The 14159-nt window shown below is 42.7% G+C and overlaps 2 protein-coding genes across 2 annotated transcripts; both read left to right on the forward strand.

The window, feature by feature from the left end:
- Nucleotides 1–1851: 1851 nt before the first annotated feature.
- Nucleotides 1852–8018, forward strand: haus7 (HAUS augmin-like complex, subunit 7). The gene is made up of 9 exons (XM_085345190.1): nt 1852–1908; nt 2597–2712; nt 2788–2858; nt 2935–2996; nt 3111–3301; nt 4926–5037; nt 5159–5371; nt 7768–7879; nt 7957–8018. The coding sequence occupies exons 1-9, from the start codon at nt 1852–1854 to the stop codon at nt 8016–8018; spliced, it is 996 nt and encodes a 331-aa protein (XP_085201316.1).
- Nucleotides 8019–11144: 3126 nt separating this feature from the next.
- LOC146611135 (ninjurin-1) lies at nt 11145–13010 on the forward strand. The gene is made up of 2 exons (XM_085343874.1): nt 11145–11351; nt 12777–13010. The coding sequence occupies exons 1-2, from the start codon at nt 11145–11147 to the stop codon at nt 13008–13010; spliced, it is 441 nt and encodes a 146-aa protein (XP_085200000.1).
- Nucleotides 13011–14159: the final 1149 nt, after the last annotated feature.

Below are 14159 nucleotides of genomic sequence, written 5' to 3' on the forward strand. Positions count from 1 at the left end.
CGGACTTTGCTGAACTGCACCTGTGCAGATTCAGATGGAGCTGCAGTGTAATGATACACTCAAGGCAAAGTACGACACTGAATGGCCCGCACAGTTTATTAGTTCCTGAAGCAATGCCTCAGCTCCATCTACATGCGGCTCCAACCTTGTATATGCTTTCATTTATTTTTTCTGGGGGGTTTTGGCAGCATGTTCATATTTCTAACTTGCATAATTTTGACAGGATATATTTTTATGAAGAGCAAAATATTTAAAGTTAAAGTTTTTTTTTTTTTTAAAGTTTATTTAATCTGGAATAATATTCCTGTCTGTTTTTATTCATATTTTGTGGAGTTTATATACTGCTGGGCGGGTGCTCTGATGTTATTGATGTTGAACTTGTTTTATCTTATTTTATTTATAAGGTTAGTTATTAGAGTTTCCAACCGTCCCGTAAAAAACGGAATGGTCTCGTATTCAGAGAAAATATTGCGCGTTTTTCGTATTAAGGTGAAAAGGAACACAGTTTGTCCCGGACTTCAGCTACAATGAAAAAGACACAAAGCTGGAGTTATTCTGTCTTTGCTGCACAACTGCCTCTTCTTCTCTCATTCTCTCCCCTCCCTCTCCTGTTTCTACTTCAATCATGAAACTGATCAGTGATCAGCTGATTTTGCCAGTATTTTCCCACATTTTCTAGATTCTGTACCAGTACTGTGTGTAAAATGCCAACAAAAAGTCAATTAAGTTTTATTCTTTCTCACCTGTCTTTCTGTCTCCTTTCACTTTTTAAAGGTTGCCATCTTAGAAAAAATATTTTGCCCTGCCATGCTGTTTATTGATGTGGCAAATGAATGGTTTATGAAAATATATCTAAATCTGTCATCAGTAATCAGTAATGATCATGTCTCTCCTCTAGTCTTCTCTGTCTTAATTTCAGGTTTTCACCATGTGTTCTAGATAGTTTAGGAGGTTAACTCGACCAAGCAGTCTACTTTCGGGTACTGTTTAGAATACCAGAATAGTTTAGTTTATTAGACTGATACATATATACCAACAAGACAGTGTACATCACTGTGACAACAGCGTTTGTTTTCATTCAAAGGATTTATGGTTTTTCCTATAATACCATGGTGGGCCATTCATTTGGACATTTCAGGCTATTGTTGCTTTCATGATATGACTTGACTAAAAGAAATGTTATTAAGGAACCGGACCACGGCAGGTTTTAGAAAACCCATCCAGAATAATTTTGTAGGCCCATACAGGGACCCCAAAGGTCAAAGCTTCTGTTGCCCTGCTCACGCAGTCCTACCAACAACTACCCACTGTGAAAACAGGCAGGTAATAACGTTTTGGCACATTATTTATGATAAGAACCCACCGTGAGGGGAAATGCAGTTGTGGAGAAGATGAAACCACAGAACATGTTTGATGACGCTGTCAGAAATATGAAGTTGGGAAAAAGTGACTGATGCAAAGTCCCAGTAAAGTGAAAGTTAAAGTGGATCTTATTGATATAAAAGAACTGAAGAAATGAACGATATCAGGCTATATTGCATTTTCTCAGACAGACTAATTTATCTGATAGCCTTTGATTTTTGTTTTCTTTCTCCGAGGGCAGCTGGATTAACAGCGTATTGATTTATAGGATAAAATATCAAAGAAAAGATGTCTAGTTTGACTTTGGTAAGAGACATAAATCCCTTGAGGACTGTCAGGAACAGCACCCCGTGTAAACATCAGCCGACATTCCTGAGTGGCTTTCCTCTGGTCCTCACGTCACGCCGAAGGATGGCGGTAATGCACACGGTCGCTGTTTGACAACCGCCAATAAAACCCACGAAGAAGAACCCGAGGTCGGTTTGGATAATGGCGGGTGTTCTGATAGAGAAACAACTTGCTCGTCATGTATATTCTTCATTGGAGGTAAACATTAAATACAATATTAACTAAATAAAGTCATAGTTGTGCTCACATAGCATTAAACGCTGCTCTGTGATTTGTTTGAACGTGAGCGGCTCATTAATGCACTGAAATGATTAGTGATGTTTTCTAAGGCGGCGGTCCCCAACCCCCGGGTCTCGGACCGGTATCGGTCCGTGAGTCGTTTGGTACCGGGCCGCGAGAGTTGAGGCTCAGGTGTGAAATGTATAGTTTTTATCGGTTTTCAGCATTATTTTGTCATCGTTTTTATCGTTTACTCGGTTTTCCTTGGTCTTTTCATGTGTGTTATGAATACATTTTCATTTTTTCGGTACCGGTACTAGTTTTATTTTGTTGTATTTATCCGCGACACTTTAAAGGCCGGTCCATGAAAATATTGTCGGGCATAAATAAACCGGTCTGTGGCGCGAAAAAGGTTGGGAACCGCTGTTCTAAGGGACTGTGTAGCTGATTTGGCTTCGGTACAATGTTGGACTTGTTCTACATGAATATTTTTACAGTGGTTTTCCTGCTGCGTCCTTTCTTCTTGGTCTTTTGACTGCTGCCTCATGCGGTCGAATAGAAACAGTACTGCTGGAGCCACAGATCCGCTGTGCCTTTGGTCATGACTCTTTTCCTTTGCCTTGATGTGACTCTGTTGTCGTGTGTGTGCGTGTGTGTGCGTGTTGAGGCTGCGTCCTGCCCCTTGGTTGAAGGTCTGTACCTGCAGGAAGCAGACAGTATGCTGCAGCTGCTGTGCGCCCCCTCACAGCACCGCACGGACATACTAGCGTGGATCTGCAGCAGGTAGGAGAAGCTCTGCTCCTGTACCACAAATAATCTGTTCATCATTATGAACTCGGCCGTGTGTTCACTTCACAGTATCAGCCCAAGCTTCACCAGTTCAAAGCCGATGTCAGTGAGATCCAAGGAGCCTGATGTTCTGACTAAAGGTAACGTAGCTGTGCACAGAGTCCACCAGATGTTTTTGCTGCTTGACACTAACTGTGGTGGTTTATGTCCAAGCAGATATGGCTGTTCTTGGGCAGGAACTTTTGCTATGCCGAGCATCTGATGTGGACCTGATTAGGGTGAGAGTTTGTATTCAATTAGTGATGTTATTGATTCACACATACAGACATGCAGTATCACAATAAACACAAACAGTAATCACACATCCATGGTTCTGTGTTTAATCTCTGAAGGGTGATGCAAGTCCGCGGCGGCAACTTCAGTTTCTGGAGCAGCTTTTAGCTTTCGTCCCAGGCTGCGTGAAGTCTGCTGGGCACACAGCTGATGGAGAGCTGCTGCTGAAGGAGTTCTTTGGTGCTGAGAATCTGCCGCACCTCACACAGACGCTAAGTCCTGCATTTGACCCTTGGCCTACACACATCAAGTATGTTTGCTGTCTGATGATCTCTTCTTACACACATTGCTGAAAGACTCGTTCATGGATGCTTGGTGAATCCTAATCGAATTCATTGTGTGCTGTTGTACAACCACAAATCAGAAGAAGTTGGGATGTGTGTTAAAGTAAAATCAAACTGAAACAGTGCTTCGTTAAATGATCTTTGACCTGTATTATATTGAAAACAGTACAACAGCACATTATTTAATGTGTTCTTCATGAATTTTATTGTTGTTTTCAAAATAAACACATATTCCAGTTTTGGTTCTTCCGACACATTTTAAAAGCAGTTGGAACAGTAAAGCATGTACTGCTTTGTAATGTTGTCACTTAAAAGACGTTTAGAGACTGAGGACACCGAGCGATGAAGTGATTCAGGTGTCATTTTGTCCCATTTCTTCCTGCAAACAAATCTTAAGCTGGGCAACAGTACGGGGTCTTTGTTGTCACCACACATTCTGGACTGGAGACCTGTCAGGACTGTAGGCAGGACTTTGTAACTTTGTTCTTTGGTCCGGAGCACACAGCATCCATTTCTCCCAAAAAACAGTGATTGATGGTGAACGGACTGGTTCTTTTCTACTCTTCTGAGCAATCAAAGTGCTGCAAACAACTTGTGTATTCACACAAGCACATTTTCTGAGTGCTTTCTAACTAACATTCACACGCTGATGGATGCATCGGAGAGCAATTTGGGGTTAGTATCTTGCCCAAGGATATTTGGCACGCAGACTAGGGGAAGCCAGGAATTGAACCATCAACCTTCCGATCAGTAGATGACCTGCTCTACCGCCTGAGCTACTGCCACCCAATTGATATGAAATAATTGATGTGATCACAGTGTACGTTTCCACTGTGACGTGGTTCATCCCAGATGCCTGTGAGCCCAGAGAAGTCCACGGCACTTCTGTTAACACACGGCTTCCCTTTGGCTCAGTACAGTTTTAACTGCCATTTGTGGATGTAACTACATACTGTGGTACTTGACAAAGGTTTTCCAAAGCGGTCCTGAGCCCATGCGGTGATATCGCTTATGGATGAATGACGGTTCTTGATGCAGTGCCGCCTGAGGGATCGGAGCGGTTGTTCAGCTTGCGCTTGCGCCCTTGTCCTTTATGCACTGAAATTCCTCCAGATTCCTTGAATCCTTTAATTCTATTATGCACTGTTGAAGGTGAAATATCCAAATCTCTTCCTATCTTTCTTTGAGGAACATTGTCTTTAAACATTTTGTCTCGTATTTGTTGCAAACTGCTTCTCCTCGGCCCATCTTTGCCCCTAGAGACTCCAAGAAAGGACTAGACCTTTCTCAGATGCTGCTTAGACGTCACCTGTTTCCAATCAGATCAATATTTAACCAATTTACGTGATTACGAGTCCTAAATTGCTCCTGTCCCAACCTTTTTTGGAATGTGTTGCAGGTCTGAATGACAGAAAAGGACAAAACATGAAATATTTTGTGTTCATATTCTCTGCAATGAAACACGAGTCAAAGGAAATTTAGAAATCACTACTTTCCTTTTTTTTAAATTTGTTTTCCAAACTGTCCCAACTCTTTCTGATTTGGTTTGTAGGTGAGAAGCCTCTCTGACTTCTTTTCTGTACCTCATAGGGCTCTGTGGAAGAACACAAAGTCATCTTATAAGCCAAACAGAGAAGAAAATGGAGATATTGTTGCCCTTCTACAGGCGACGCAATCAGCACTGGAGCAGCTGCAGTCAAAGGTCTGACAAGGGAAAAAAAGGGAAACTGTTTTATTAAAGCACCAACAGAAAGCTCAAACATCTTGTTTGACATGTGCGACTGTCATGGTGGTAAAGCATGCCGTTTGCTTCGTCCCCTCAGTGTGTATTCCTGAACAGCGAGGCCCAGAGTCCTCCCGCCTTCTCTCCAAGCTCACTGCGTGTAGCAGCGTCTGACCTCCAGCAACTGATGGCCACCTTCAGCCATGTTTATGAGACAGACCTGAGAGTTTACTGCAGCAGAGACCCCCCCAGCTTCAGCTCAGAGACAGAAGTCTTCCAGAGGGTCCAACAGCTGCTGCTGGCCTGCAACACGGTACTCACAAATAAGCCCACTCTGTTAAAGTCACACCTGTGTCATTTGGACACCCACAGTTCCAGAGACTTCCACATTAAATCATTCTAGGGCTGCCCTTAAATCATTGACTAAATATTAGCAAATGAGGAAAGTCTCAGTTGACCAAGTTTGGAGTTTGGTGGAGGGAAAGCAAAGCAAATCATTTACCTTCTTATTTACAGACGTGGCCAAATGTTTTGAGAAACCCACAAATATTAGTTTTCACAAAGTTTGCTGCTTCAGTTTTTACGATAGCAATTTGCACACACTCAAACTTCTTTACCATGAACTTGACCGAGCAACCCAACAATCATATGACCCCCTATGACAGGAGTAGGGAACGTTAGTCCTCGAGGGCCGGCGTCCTGCAGGCTTTAGATCTCACCCTGGGTCACCACACCTGAATCACATGATTAGTTCATCAGGCCTCTGGAGGACTTTAGGACATGTTGAGGAGGTCATTTAGCCATTTCAATCAGCTGTGTTGGATCAAGGACACATCTAGAACATGCAGGACACCGGCCCTCGAGGCCTGGAGTTGCCCACCCCGGCCCTATGAGCAAGGACTTTGGCAACAGTGGGAAGGGAAATGGAGTTGTGTCTTAATTCTGGGAGTGTGACTGCACCTCATACACTCCCCTTTTAGTTTTGTTACTGTTTGAATTCCTGCATTTCACAGCGTCTGTTCTCGTTTTTCATGCCCACACTCTGCTCTTTTGTTTCGTCTCAGTAGTACCTGGGATCTACCTGCTGTCAGTCAGAGGGCTGCCGTGAAGCTTTTCCCAAACTCCGGTCACAGACTCAGATATTAGCTTCCAGCTGTTCTCTTTCTATAGACACTGATGATCTAAGTGAAGACACGGTTAAAAATAATACATTTACAGCCAGAAACAAAAACCTGTTTCTGTAGCTAAATTATTTTCCTCCTCCTTAAACTGAATGGTGTTTTGATCGTTCTGTTTTTATAACCCAGCAGTTGGTGCCACGTTGATGGGAAGGTGTGCAGACACAGGCGGCTGTACAGCCTGGTCTGACCTGAAACCTCTTCAGGTCCTACACAGCAAAATCTCCAGTGTTAAATTAACACTGGAGAGTGTCTATATGGGTCCACACCTCTGAGTGTTAAATACAACACTGTTGAGTGTTAAATTAACACTTTTGACAGTGTTATATGTTTAAAAGTGTAACCGGAAGGTCGCCGGTTCGATCCCTGGGCTCTCTGTCCTGGTCGTTGTGTCCTTGGGCAAGACACTTTACCCTACCGCCTACTGGTGTTGGCCAGAGGGGCGATATGGCAGCCTCGCTTCTGTCAGTCTGCCCCAGGGCAGCTGTGGCTACAACCGTAGCTTGCGTCCACCAGTGTGTGAATGAATAGGGGCATTGTAAAGCGCTTTGGGTGCCTTGTAAAGCGCTATATAAATCCAATCCATTATTATTATTAAAAGTAACCTAGTCAGTTTTGAAGATTAACAATGGCTAACACTTTTGACAGTGTTATATGCTGATTTTCTAACACTGGAAAATAACTCGGTGTTAGAAATATTCCAGTGTTAGAAAATCAGCACTGCTCAGTGTTAGCCATTGTTAATCTTCAAAACTGACTAGGTTACTTTTAAACATATAACACTGTCCATCCATCCATCCATCCGCTTATCCTTTTCAGGGTCGCGGGGGGCGCTGGAGCCTATCCCAGCTGTCATAGGGCGAGAGGCGGGGTACACCCTGGACAGGTCGCCAGTCTGTCGCAGGGCTAACACACAGGGACAGACAACCATTCACACTCAGATTCACTCGCACATTCACACCTAGTGGCAATTTGGATTAATCAATTAACCTATCCCCACAAGCTGCATGTCTTTGGACGGTGGGAGGAAGCCGGAGTACCCGGAGGGAACCCACGCAAACACGGGGAGAACATGCAAACTCCACACAGAAAGACCCCGGCCTGATGGTGGAATTGAACTCAGGACCTTCTTGCTGTGCGGCAACAGTGCTAACCACCGTGCCACCGTGCTGCCCTATAACACTGTCAAAAGTGTTAATTTAACACTCAACAGTGTTGTATTTAACACTCAGAGGTGTGGACCCATATAGACACTCTCCAGTGTTAATTTAACACTGGAGATTTTGCTGTGTAGCTTTGCATACTAATGGCTTATTCAGGGTTGTTGTAGTGGCAGCAGATACCTTGGACGTGTTTCACAGAGGTGTTGAATCTATCCCACCAAACGTCTCTGAAACAGTTAGTCTGAACCTTCATTTAGTCCGGACTGTTTGCAGGCCTGATAGCAGGTCAGTGTAACTAATAAACTGACACTGCTCGTAGGACAGGAACATAGTGACGTGTTCTGTCCTCTGGTGTGTGTGTCTGTCAGGAGCTGGAAATGCTGAAGGAAGTGTCAGAAGCTTCTGAGTCGGTGAGCGAGGAGGTGAAGCAGCTTCAAACGCAGCCTCACTACTGGAGCCGAGGAGAGAAGCACACGTTACGTAAGTCAGTTTAACACTCATATTTAGAGTTTCTTACATATTGTTTATTATTTGTTTCCTCTTTTTTTCTCCACTAGCTGATCAACTGGAGAAGGTTATCGGGCGAATTGGAGGCTTTCTGTCTCAGCTTAGTTCATAACGTCATTCAGAGGGATGCACTCATCAGATTCACTGAGGAGGCTCTGGTGGTGTTAAGACGGAGACAACACAGCTTGGACGTGTTTCACAGAGGTGTAAGGGACAGACGTGTAAGGGACAGACGTGTGTGTGGTCACTGCAGTCAGACACCCTGTTTAATCTGAGCATGACTGACATGTTGTTGTGTGAAACAGAAAGTGTCACTGTTGGTGAGTCGAGAGTTTTTACATCGTTTTTTTGGAGAAATCAGTGATGACATTAAACATGTTGCTATGCTTCTTTGTTTCATGATGATTACTGAAACTGACCATTTTACACTCAGTGGTCACATCACATCTCACTGCAGCCGTGCTGGGAAGTACTCCAGACCAGAGTGGGAAGAGAGTATGTTCCCTACAGTTGGCGTGAAGGAAGCGCCATGCGTCGCAAAGACCAAAATCACTCATGTACTGTCTGATTATTAGGATTCAACTTCGTCATTACACATGTATAAATACAGGGTAACAAAGTACAGTATAAATACAGTATAACTTGTGGACAGTCGAGTTCCTGCTGTGTTGAGCTTGTTCACGTCTTCATTAGTCCAAAGCTGAAGTCGCCCCAGAGAATAAGGGCACAGTCTAGGTGCTCAGAGAGTAACAAACATGGAAGAATGAGGGGTCATCAGTATCTGGGTCATATATACTGCTATTCAATTAGAAATCTACTCTCCTAATCTGTAACTGAGTACTGTGAAATTCACATTTATTGTTCTATATTTTGTTAAACACTCGACTACATGTTAAAAAAACAGAAATGAAAACATTGTTTATCACGCCACAATTATTAACAGTAGTTCAAAGTAGAGCTGGGCGATATAAGATTTTTTCATATCACGATATTTTTTTTCATTTCAGGCGATAACGATATCTATCACGATATAAGCCAAATAACTATATTTGTAAGATTTAAATGTGCCGTTGCTCACAAGTAAAATGGGAAATAATCAGCAGCTTGTTTTTATTTAAATGTTTATTTCCCATAATAAGTTCAACAGGGTAGATGTACTTAAGGAACATGAGACTTTTTCAGATAAATAAAGGCAAATATTGCAAACTACACAAAAGGCAGCCGCTAAAGCATTTAAGTTTCAAAATAGAACAAACAAAACAGACTAAATTGTCAATTCCACTTAGAAACAAAATATTAATTCTAAAAATAAATCTTAGTTTGTTTTACAGAAGAACAGACAAAATTGACTAACTTTTGTCAATATCAAATAAACTGAGAACTAAAAGGAAATTCTCAAACTCTCCTTGTTGTATAGCTTAGCTTTTCAAACAGTTTTAACAGTTACTTTAGTCTGACAAAAGCCGAATGACGAATTAGCGCTTCCAGTCAGAGACTGAAGCTACGTCCACACGTACACGGGTATTTTTGAAAACGGAGATTTTCCGTTTTCGTTTTAAAAAATAATCCCGTCCACACATAAAGGGGGAAATGAAGGAAAACGCTGCTATGAACATGCCAAAGCAGCAGGTGGCGCTAGATTCCTAACCGTGCAGAAATGTTGGCCAATCAGAAGTCTAGAAGCCTCGGTGGGAAAAAGTAAACAAAGCTGGGGCATAGAAGCAGAACCGAGTCGTATGTGTGGAGGGACAGTAACTGTGTGTATATGTAAGCATTTAAACACTGCAGAGAGTAGAATTAACAGTATTGTAGAAATTCATTTCACCGAAACAATAACGTGGCGCACAGTGTGACGTCAAAAAATGCGCACACCTTTGACGCTGCGTTTTCTCCGTTTTTCTAGTCCACACGTAAATGCAAAAACGGAGTTTTCAAAAATATCCACCCTGGCCGGAGTTTTTAAAAATCTTCGTTTTCAGTGACCAAAAACGCCGTTTACGTGTGGACGAAAGGTGCAAACGCATAGAAAAATCTGCGTTTTCAAAAATACCGGTACGTGTGGACGTAGCCTGAGCATGCACCAGTTTATTGCATTTCCAGACTTGCTTTCGGCACAATTTACAGTGCACGCTACTCTGTTTTTTGTCAGACTTGAAATAGCCGAAATACCTTCACACTACGGAACTTCTTTGGCTCTTCCGTTCGACAATCTCTCCGGCATTGGAACTATCATCTGTTTTCTCTTCGGTAACCTTCGGTCACGCTCGGTTGATTTTTTTTCTAGTCGGCACACTCATTTCCTCCATTACCCGGACCGTATGGTGGCTGGCTGCTTCCCAAACAAATACACATGTGCGGCTTGGCACTTGTGCTGTACGTAACAAGTCACGTGACGTGACGCTGCGGCTGTGATTGGTTCGGCTCTGGGCTACTTAATTTGGATTGGCTGTTCTTTTTTTTCTTTTTTTTTTCTTTTTTTTTTAAGAGGACAAGAGCGGCGAGGTCTATCGCGATAGTTTAACTTTTCTATCGAGAAAAAGTTATATCACGATACATATCGTTATCGTTCTATCGCCCAGCTCTAGTTCAAAGGTTTATTACATAAACGTAAGCTCAACTTATCCTTGTTTTATATCTCATGTATATATATGGCTTCAAGCTCATGTACAGTGGTGTGATTCAAATATTCAGCCTTCAGACCAACAGCCACTCTATTTCACACAGTTCTACTCAGCCTGCTTCATGTGACAGGGAGCAGCTATCTCATCCACCCTGTTTACAAGGGGAGCCTTTCCAAAGACACTGGCTGAAACAAAAGCAGAGGGGAGCTAAACCAGTCTGTCCAGCTCGTACACCCAGTATGAGATTGGAACACAGTCTAATAAATAAAAATCTAAAATCAGGAGCAGAGAAATGTTATTATGGTTAAAGAGACCTAAAAACAGCTGAACTCTTCACTTTTGGTGAAATGTTGAAACTTTTCTAATCACAGAAATAGACAGTTTTTAGGTTTTAAACTTTAAACTGGTCTGAATCCATCATAATGGGAACAAAAGGATAAAAAAATCCCTTGTGAACCCAACAGAGCACCTCAGTAAAGGACGTATAATTCTTCTCATTGCTGCAGGCAGGCCGGCACACTGATTCGTGTTGATTTGTGTACAGTGATATTAAAAGACAAGACATTTGAGAAAGATGAGATACTTCAGTTAAAGGGCTCAAAGTTCTTGTATTATGAATGACACGAGTGTTGGAAAGTGACAGAGAGGCATGCAGTGGGAGTTGCTTAACAATCCTACAGGAGGAGCAGCCAGACTTGATCCTGTCTCCAGCCTCGAGTCTTTCTGCAGCCAGTACAGCACAGACTCCAGCAGCAGGAAGAAGAATGGCAGAGCACACGCTTAATGCAGAGGACATGGCTCTAAATAAACTGGGCGACATAGAGGTAAGCATCAAGCCTGTCTTGTCCTCTCTGCCCTCGGGGGCCACGGTGCTCGTAGCTGAAATGCCTAAAGTTTGTCCAGTTTGAGTCGGCACATCATGAAGCTGTTACTGAAGGTAACGGCAGAATTGTATATGGAATTATAGCTTGTGTGGGGAAAAACAAATTTTTTATCCTGTCTTGGGGCAAACTGACCAAACTTCTGAAGCAAAAGTAAAGCTGTGGCTCTCTCCCCACCGGTCATTTAGACATGGGGCTTTTTCATAGAACCAGGTGTAGCTTCTTTCTAGCAGGACTTTAGTCTCACCCACATGATGTTCTACATTTCTGTTTCTGAGGAGCCAAAAGAAAGGTGGATCAAAAAGGCTAAAACAGCTCATTTTTGACCTTCGATGAACACAAAGGCCCAGCATGAGATAAATAAGGATCATGTTGAACTGTGATTCAATAATAAAATTAAGGTATTTGATGTGATCTTAAGAAGTCTCTTTTAATCCTACCAATAAATTTAACAAAGGCTGGGGCTGTGTGTCGTCTTAATGTCTTTGGCTTTTGTTATTCCTGATTAATTTATGTGGTGAAGCTAGCGATGGGCATTCTGAACCTGCTTTAAAGTAGCTGAAAGTAACTATGTGTTCTCTTAATGCTCAGATCCACGTCAGGCATGTGCAGGCTATGCTATAACAAAGATAACCTGTACAGTGATGAAAACTGAGAACGTCCAGGTGAACACAACCAACCTTTTGGGATTTACTTGGATGTTTGAGCATGCAGCACTAATCCCTGACATCACATCAACCTCGAAGAACAATCAGAATGACAAAGTCACAAAAAACAAAAAGATTAATGATTCAGTTCAGTGTCACTTCATCATTATGCTATTAAAGTCCATGATAACAGGGAGAGAAAATAGGAACGACCCCTCTCCAGTGTCTGTTCCACTGATCAGCTGTACAGAGAGCTGAACGATAGCTTTGGGGCTGAGACAGGGCTGCACCCCGGTGTGACGTCTCACACCCTTGTGCTACACAGCTGGACTTAAGTAAATGTCTCAGCTGGTTGAAACTTTCTCACAGTATTTCTGAGATACATGGCGGCGGTCACCTGGATTTATCAGCTCAGACACAGGACCAGTTCAATTGTTCTCCGCACATACATGTTTTCATGTGATAAGTTGGCAGGTATGTAGAAAACCACACCTCTTTGCATGTTAGCCCATGTTAGCTCAGGTGAGTCAACATATGTTATTCTGCCACTCCTACCTTTGTCCTTAATGCCACACCCCAGGGACAGGTAACTAAACGTGTGTGGAAAAAAGCGTGGACACGTGTGCAGAGACGTCACACTGTTAAAGAGAGAAACATTGTGAAAAGTTATTTGACTTTGCATTTGTGTTCCTGCTCTCGTACCTAACCTGTCCTCTCACAGGCCCAGCCTAGAAAAGCACTCCGACCGATTGACATGAATCACTACGCCACTAAGAAGCGTGCGGCTCAGAGCATGTTGGACGTGGCCTTGCTCATGGCCAACTCGTCTCAGCTGAAGACCATCCTTTATGTGGGTCCGCAGTATCGTTTCTATGTCCCCCTCATCATGCTGCTGACCCTGTCCTCCGCGTTACAGGTCATAGTGGGGCTGCTGCTCGTCTTCATTGGCAAGTGACATCATTGACTTTGTCTGAATGAAAATGGCTTAAAGAACAGCTGTGCTTCTCTCTGTGTTATTCCAGTTTGAGTGAAAAATACTTTCAAAGTATTTTTAGAATAGAAAAGAATAGAATAAACCTTTATTATCCCACGGATGAGAAATGTGGGTGTTACAGTTCTTATAGCAGGGGCAATATAAAATATAAAAGGAAGACACAAACTGTTCCTATATACATAAGCAACTGAAGTTCGTATATACAGGTAACAATGCACAGAGCTATATATTAAATGTGCAGTAAACAAACAAGCTGGTGAGTAAGATGATCAAAGAATGTTGAGCTGCATTATAGAGTGTGACAGCCCCTCTCCAGGCTCAGACTGAGGTTAAAGATGGATGTGGTAACCTCACAGAGTTGATCTGCACAGTCCCTCAATAGTCTGGAGCTGATTCCATCCGGACCCGTGGCCTTCCTGGTTTTCCTCTTCCTCAGCTGACTTTGCACCTGGTCAGCTGTGACGGAGAGGCTGCAGTGTGGGACAAAGTAAATGATGATTGCTGCTAAAGAACTGATTGAAGTTTCTTCGTGACTTTTTAAAGAGCAGGATAAGTTTGGGGGGTCTCTCTTCTGCGTAGTGAAAAAATGACAAGAGGATGTGAATCTCAGATTGATTGTGATTTTAATGAAAGGAAGAAGTGACGCTGAAAACTAGTTCATGCATTTATTAGTTCCAGGCTGAACTACTGTAATTCATTATTATCAGGATGTCCTAAAAACTCGCTGAAAAGCCTTCAGTTAATCCAAAATGCTGCAGCAACAGTCCTGACAGGGACTAGAAAGAGAGAACAGATTTCTCCTGTTTTGGCTTCCCTTCATTGGCTCCCTGTTAAATCCAGAATTCAAACTCCTGCTCCTCACATACAAGGTCTTAAATAATCAGGCCCCATCTTATCTTAATGATCTTGTAGTACCATATCACCCTATTAGAGCACTTCGCTCTCGCACTGCAGGCCTACTTGTTGTTCCTAGAGTATTTAAAAGTAGAATGGGAGGCAGAGCCTTCAGTTTTCAGGCCCCTCTTCTGTGGAACCAGCTTCCAGTTTGGATTCAGGAGACAGACACTATCTCTACTTTTAAGATTAGGCTTAAAACTTTCCTTTTTGCCA

Source organism: Diplotaxodon limnothrissa, linkage group LG20, assembly GCF_057381915.1.
Source record: "Diplotaxodon limnothrissa isolate DT_005_m linkage group LG20, D_limnothrissa_male_GT1.1, whole genome shotgun sequence".
Taxonomy (NCBI): Eukaryota; Metazoa; Chordata; class Actinopteri; order Cichliformes; family Cichlidae; genus Diplotaxodon; species Diplotaxodon limnothrissa.

Coding starts and splice junctions, on each gene's coding strand:
- LOC146611135 (XM_085343874.1), top strand. CDS start 11,145: ATGACACGAGTGTTGGAAAGTGACAGAGAGGCATGCAGTGGGAGTTGC. Junction 11,352..12,776: donor ATAAACTGGGCGACATAGAG/GTAAGCATCAAG, acceptor GTCCTCTCACAG/GCCCAGCCTAGAAAAGCACT.
- haus7 (XM_085345190.1), top strand. CDS start 1,852: ATGGCGGGTGTTCTGATAGAGAAACAACTTGCTCGTCATGTATATTCT. Junction 1,909..2,596: donor ATGTATATTCTTCATTGGAG/GTAAACATTAAA, acceptor GTGCGTGTTGAG/GCTGCGTCCTGCCCCTTGGT. Junction 2,859..2,934: donor GCCTGATGTTCTGACTAAAG/GTAACGTAGCTG, acceptor ATGTCCAAGCAG/ATATGGCTGTTCTTGGGCAG.